At 25.4% G+C, this 7319-nt stretch overlaps 1 protein-coding gene across 3 annotated transcripts in view; it reads right to left on the bottom strand.

The window, feature by feature from the left end:
* Window positions 1-7319, bottom strand: part of LOC111625089 (integrator complex subunit 12-like) — a 46024-nt gene that overhangs the window by 25785 nt on the left and 12920 nt on the right. Inside the window, exons 5-8 of one of the 3 annotated variants that reach the window (XM_023368117.1) lie at window positions 3462-3528; window positions 2348-2440; window positions 2122-2265; window positions 1150-1755 (exon numbers count right to left, since the gene is read on the bottom strand). In XM_023368117.1, the coding sequence (XP_023223885.1) occupies window positions 1210-1755; window positions 2122-2265; window positions 2348-2440; window positions 3462-3528 (850 nt within the window). In that variant the 3' untranslated portion in view covers window positions 1150-1209. Of the gene's footprint in view, window positions 1-1049; window positions 1756-2121; window positions 2266-2347; window positions 2441-3461; window positions 3529-7319 lie in introns of those variants that run through there. The other 2 variants (XM_023368119.1, XM_023368118.1) reach the window with 2 other exon arrangements.

Genomic DNA, 7319 nt, shown 5'->3' with positions numbered 1-7319 from the left:
TTCTTGTGAAAGAAACATTTCTTATTCAACGGCGATTAAAATTATTTATATTAATGATGTCTCCGAAGTTCTACGAAGTTTTCACAGAAAAATAAGTTGTTAGAAATCGGCCGCTCTTTGCTGAGCTGTTCCGCGACGAAAACAATGTTGAGCAATGGCGATGTCGAATGGTGACACTCGGTAAGTAATTCTACAATTTTTTGTTTATAGCGTAGTTTATATGGATTATTCCCAAAAAAATATACGTATTTTGGAAATGTTGAGTCGGATTAGTCTAGAATCAATTAATTTTATGGAAGAAAATCTTTCAAACAGCCGTAGTCCATAAACTTGATACGTGTCGGGTTGTGATTGGAAGGATTCGTAAGAAATCGGATTCCTAAAGAATGAAACGTATCTCTATCTTATAGGGGGGTCGACTGTACTTTCAATGTGAAGTAAGTCATATCATTTGTAAATATGCAAGTATGTTATCCTCTAATAGAAATCTTTTACTTTACTCATCAATAGATCAATTATTTATATTTTAAAGATTTGAAAGTTCTAAGCTGACAAAGAAAACCATTTCGAAATTAAAGAGTTAAATATGCCAGATTCAATTTTCTATTACATATTATTTTGAATTTTTATATTCTCAACTTATGATTTTTGAACAAAATTCTTATGAATTTCTTACATAAATTTATTTACATGATTAGTTAAGTTAGTATTTTATTGGTGACAAAACAAAGTAACAAACTTGAGAATTGAAATGTTTTAAGTTCAAAATATCTAGTCTATCTAAAATGTATTTACATTAAAAGACCTAAATTTGTTATAAAAAATTTTTAATTTTTTAAGTTATCAAAAAATATCAGCTTTTATAGCTATTTAATTTTTATACTAATATCACTTATCATTTACAAAAATGACAGATTACTTGATATTATTATAAGAATTCAAATTATAAATTTTAAATTAATTTAATGAATTTTTTTGGTAAAAAAATAATCCAAATAAATGTAAAATAAATAATTTTAACAGCACTTTAAAATCAAAATGTTGTTAAAAGAACTTTATTGTGAAATATTTGGTAAATCAGATTTATACAAACAATGCTGAAAAACTATATATAATATTTAAATTAAATAAATTTTGTAAAGTATTTACCATCAAAACAATCCTATATTTAGTTCTTTATACACAGATTGAAGAGGAGTTTATTAAAAGTTATTTTGATGATAATCGTCTTTTTTCTTGCATTTTTGCTGCAGCCTTTTTTTTCATTATTTGTAATCTTTTATCTGCAGACATTAAAGAACTAGAACTTGCAGATTTAACACTTCCAACAGAACTGTTACCATTATTTCCACTACTAGAATTAATTCTATTTGATGTGGATGCAGTAGTTGAACTAAGTGTTCCCAATCCAAGTTTTGATTGAGAAGTAGAAGTAGAATTTCCAGCTTTGCTAACTGCAGAGGCAATTGAGGCTAAAGAGGAAAGTCCACTAATTGCATTACTACTTGTTGCTTTTGATGGAGTAGTATTAGAAGTTACTCGAGTACTAGCAAGAGATGAGAGAGCTGAAAATGCACTGAATGATTTTCCAGATAATAATGAACTTCCACTATTTCCAGACTTTGAAGCAATTCCAGATTTTGTTGTAACTGAAGATGCAGCTGTTATAGTTCTTCCACTTAAATTAGCAGCTAAACCAGCTAATCCAATTGGTTTATTTTCAGATGCAAGTCCACTACTTTGACTAGCAGGAACCTATAAATTATAAAATAAAAATAATGAAATATAAAAAATAACAATTAAAATACGGTCTATTTCTGTTTAGAATGTTTTCAAAAAAATTACATTATGATGCAACATTCAAAAAAATGTAAAAATAAAAAATTTATTTTGCATTAAGAAGAAAAGGAAAATAGCACCATAAGCTATAATTATTTTTATGCTGCTTTATTTTAGCTTATTCAGTCAAAATAAATTTTACAGAAAATTCCATGGATAAAATTATTTTTACAATTATTGAAAATATTTTTGTTTATTTTCAATTTTAAATCGATAAGATGCAAGCAACTGCATCTCAGAATTGGAGAAATATGATATAAGAAAACAAATCTTAGTTCTTACTCTTGGTTCAACTCTTTTAAATGGCAAAAGTGTTGGAGGTGGTGCTTCAGGTTTAATACTTCTGAAAGTAGTAACTGGCTCTTTTACTGCTACATTACTAGAAACTTTTGATGACTTCTGAGTCTTGCTAGCCTGTGAAGGAAACTTTTGTTCTAAGCTACATCTAAATCTGTATAAACCTTCATATGTATACAAGTAGAAATATAAACATTTAAATAGGTCTTACCATTTTTTTCATGTTCTTTGTGCATCGTGTACAATACCAAACATGTCTTGGATCATTTATATCCTGATCACTAACTGGTGGACGATGGCATTCCTATAAAAAAAACAATAACTTTAAGAAATTATTTTCCATATACAAAAAAATATCATTCACTCACAATAACAATAATAATAATAATTTATTAAATTTATAGATAAGAATTTAAATAAAATTACAGTAGAACCTCGATTATCCGGACTAATTGGGGATGAAGGTAGTCTGGATAAGGAAAAATCCAGATAATCGAAACAAATACTTTAATTTGTCTTTTAATGATAATACAACACGTTTTCTTTTCGATGACATATCGGTGATATTAAAAGTAAATACTGTATTTAAATCGTGATCAAATTTTCAAGAAACAAACGTTCGTATTGCATTTGGACTACTACTGACCAACTCTAACAGACTACCTATTGTTTAAAAAGCCCTCTGGTGGCGCAAGAAGACGGATTTTATAAAATAAAAAGCAGTTGAAACTGCATTTTTATGAATAAAACTTTGACAAACTATTTATCGTTTTACGACAAGTAAAATTTTTTCATCGCGTTCACGGCTTTTAAGTAATGCATAAACCTTTGGGGCACGAGGCCCTTCGGACCGCGAGGCATAGGCGGTGGCCCATGTTGTCCATGCCTTACGCCGCCCTTGGTCATAAAAATGATGTAATTTGAATATAAATGATTTATAAATACGTATGTCAAGTTATATTTTTATTACTACGTAAAATATACTTAAGAGTTCACGACCACTGTGATGGGTGAGACGTTGTTGAAACCAAAAAAGTTATGCATTCCATCACGTACATAAACAGTGTTGTAATTCGCCAAGTGCAAATCAGAAAATTCGTAAAATTTTTGTTTATTTTAAACAATCCGGATAATCGAAAATCCGGATAATGGAGGTTCTACTGTATGTAAAATTAATAAAAATATTTGTTTAAAATATTTATTATATCATAAAATATTTTAAATAGAAAATTCTAAAATACTGTATAAAATTGAATCATATTACTTGAACTCTAAACATTACTTGAACTCTAAACATTATCAATAATAAAATGAAAAATATATACTTGATGATATAAGCTGTGGCATTCTTGACATTCTACTAAACTATTTCCTAGAGCAATATCAATTTGTCTGAAAAATAATTAAATTAAAAATTAATAATTATCTAGATTGTAAATAAAGTGTAAATAAAAAATTCATTACATTATTTACTATTATTTAGATACTTATTTTTTAAAATCTATTGTTGGTTAATGTAATTAATTTTACTTTCAAACAGTTTAAAATTAACCAATTAAATCAAAAAGAATAAGGCTTACAACAACAAATAAACATATTTTCAATGAAAAAGCTTTAAAAAGTCAGTGATTATAGCTAGATATGAGTTCAATAGTACACAATTTGTATTAAAAAAAATAAGAACATATATTAAAAAATTTCCTAATATGCCTATGTAGTGTAATAATGAGAGATGAGCAATATACCATTAACATAACATTTACATTGGAATTTGTAGAAGAGAAAATTTTTATTAAAAATAATTATTTTCTTTTAAATAATAATTATTCTTTTTATTCATTTATAAATTTGCATTTTGCAATGCATTATTCACATCATGTATTTAAATATAAAATATTTACATGTTAGTTAATATTGGATTTTTGCATTTATTATTGTTTAAAAACTAATCTTCAAACATTATGCTTGCTCTTAATGTCAGGCATGCTAAGTTTGTTATTGAAATTTTATTATGATTAATATTGCTATTTTCCCCACAGAAAAATTACAGCAACTATTTATCACTCACCAACTTTTTTCTTAAAATTCAGAAATGATAGCAATTTATCATTTATATACAATAACATTAAGATTGATATTGCACAAACCATTTTTATTAAACTATACAATTCAGAAATGTACAAAACAACAACAATTACAAATTGAAACAAAGAATAACCATTAAATTTTCCTGCACATTAGGTAAAAATGCAACTAAAAAATATGAACATGTAAACAAGAATGTAAATAATGTTATCTATTACAAATGCTTCAAGGAAAGTCATGATCATCTCAAAGAAAACAAATAATGTAAACAATCAAAAATAATTCAAAAATTCAAACATGGTTAAATTTATGAAAAGACTAAATAATGGAACAGCTTAACAAAACAAAGAAACAATTAGTAAAATTTGATTAAAAAACAAAACAGGAGAGAGATTATTCTTACTACATAGCAATACACAAATAATTCTGATGTTGAAGAATCTTTTAGTAATATATAAGATTGCAAAAATATATCTTCTCACTTTGAAAAGGAACCTGAAATATTAACTAAAATCTATACAAAAAAACAGTAATTGAAAAAAGTTTAAATTGCTTTATTTGTATAACAAATACAAAATTTATTATATATCATTCAGGTATTTCTCAAAACCTTTAGGCTACATAAAATGTGTTTCTTCAAAAATATTCAAGATTATTTTGCAAATAATGATTTTAAAAATTTTTTAAAAACTTTGGCAGATAAATGAAAACTGTTGAAATGTTTTTTGACTACTTGAAATTTTAACTAAGCAAACTAATATTTTCAATAATAATTTTATTAGTTTTGATGGTTTTACAAAATAGTGATTAATTCAAACATTTTGTCAGTATCTTTAGATTTCATACCAGTAACAAATATTTAAAGAATGTAGTTTATTTCAGAAATTAAAAATTTAAGTAAAGAGAAAATAAAAGTATTTAGTTATTTTTATTTTATTTTATTTTAAAAAAAATGTTAAATAGTAAGAATGGACTAGTGTTACAAACAATATGCAGCATTTTTTTGATTTTCTTTTTGAAACCATGTCCTGTTTTATATTTGTGGCGTAGTAAACACTAGTATTGTGTTTTATTCCAAAGACACATGGCAAATTTTCCATCAAATTTTCCATCAACTAATAAAGAAATTTGATGGAAAATTTGCCATGTGTCTTTGGAATAAAACACAATACTAGTGTTTACTACGCCACAAATATGCAGCATATTAACACTTGTGACCTGATTAAATTATGTTAAGAGGTTGAACTCAAATACTGCTGTCAGATAATTTATTTTATGTATAGCCTCTGTGTTACACCTCAATCAAATGCAACACAGAAGCTGTGTGTGAAAAACATTGCATTTTGAACACTGATTTAGATCAGAATATCAATAATTTTCACATGTATATTGAATGACAATCCTTTGTATTGCAATTAACTGTTTTAGTACCAAAGTTATTTGCTTTTGTATAATATCATGTCTTAAGATTTTTATTTAATTCCTATTTTTATNTCGGCTGCCCGATGACGTTTTACGTATTATAGGAGTTATTTTTACCGTTGTTTACGGATACTGCCACAATTTTTATAGGAATCATAACTATAGGAAACGGTTTTATAGGGGGATCTACTGTATTTACATGATCTGTATTTAGATTATGATACAATTTTATTTAAATTGAAACTTTCTCTTGACTCTTTCTTTAAATTAATAGTAATTTAATTTAAAATCACTTAAAAATCTATTGCAATTACATATGCTATCAACTTGGTATGCTTTTAGATGAACAATGAAAAAATATATGAGGAAACATTACAAATAAAGTTATAAAAAATTTTATTGTAATCTGAACAGAAATTGTGTAAAATTGTGAAAAAAATTAAGTAATCTTGAAACAAAAGTCATTAAAAATATTACATCTGACTTATTCTCAGAAAAAACTGACAATAACCAATATAGTTATTAAAATATCAAATAATAAAATAGAGACAATATTTTAATATAAATCATTATTTAAACTTTAATTATGCTTTACTACTAAAATGTTTTAGAAGTATCCATTTATTTTGATTACTGTTCATTATTTCAATATCATAATTTTAAATTAATTATTTTGTAAAGCTTATGTATAAATTGATAAGGATGGATGAAAATATAAAACATGCATTTATAGAGAGATTAACTTCTTAAATCAACCACTCATTTTTCATAAATATTTCATAAGTTAGTTATTGCTAAATTTATTAAACAATAATAATAAATTTAAAATACTTAATTTTAATTATATATTTTAAATTTATTATAATATAGAGTTATAAAATATTTCTAGAATTACATAATTTAGATTATAAGAATAAAAACAAAACTTTAAAAAAAATCAATAATTAACATTTCATATTGGTTAATTCTCAGCTAAATTTTATAAACAAATATTGTTGTAATTGGATAATTGTAAAATGTTAAGATAACATATTAACTAGAAAAATTGCCATGATTCTAATATGTTATTTTGTAAAATTATAAAATCAAAATTATCACTCACATTTATTCTTTGTGTTAGATTTTGCAATGATAACTATATTTTTCAGTATTTTAAGATGGAACATTTCTATTAGTGTAGTTTTACTTATAATATTAGTTAAAAAAAATTCAGATGATAAAAATACAGTCGACCCCCCTATAATTACGATTCCTATAAAACTACAAAAAAATTGTGACCGGTATCCGTAAAAAACAGTAAAAATTCCCTATAATTACCTCAAACGTCATCGGGCAGCCAAACTACTTTCCCGCCGTCCGTAGCGCCAACTACGGAGAGATTTCTATCGTCTGGACAGTATTATATAAATTATATATAAATTAGGTACTGTACATATAATTATATATTAATTATATATAAATTAGGTACTGTATATATAATTATATATTAACTTATTGTAACTTTGTTATAATTAAATATATAATTTCCGCCGTCTAGCGTGGCACCACGCTACGAAGATTTTTACACTAACTATCGTCTGTCAGTATGTAAATTAGGTACCGTAAGTCTAATACAGTACTGTAATTTTATACATTTCTTGTGAAAGAAACATTTCTTATTCAACGGCGATTAAAAT

Source organism: Centruroides sculpturatus, unplaced genomic scaffold (assembly GCF_000671375.1).
Source record: "Centruroides sculpturatus isolate CEXI.00-Female unplaced genomic scaffold, Cexi_2.0 scaffold295, whole genome shotgun sequence".
NCBI classification, from domain to species: Eukaryota; Metazoa; Arthropoda; class Arachnida; order Scorpiones; family Buthidae; genus Centruroides; species Centruroides sculpturatus.
The sequence above is the reverse complement of the archived record's forward strand: the minus strand, read 5'-3'. Positions and strand labels throughout refer to the sequence as shown.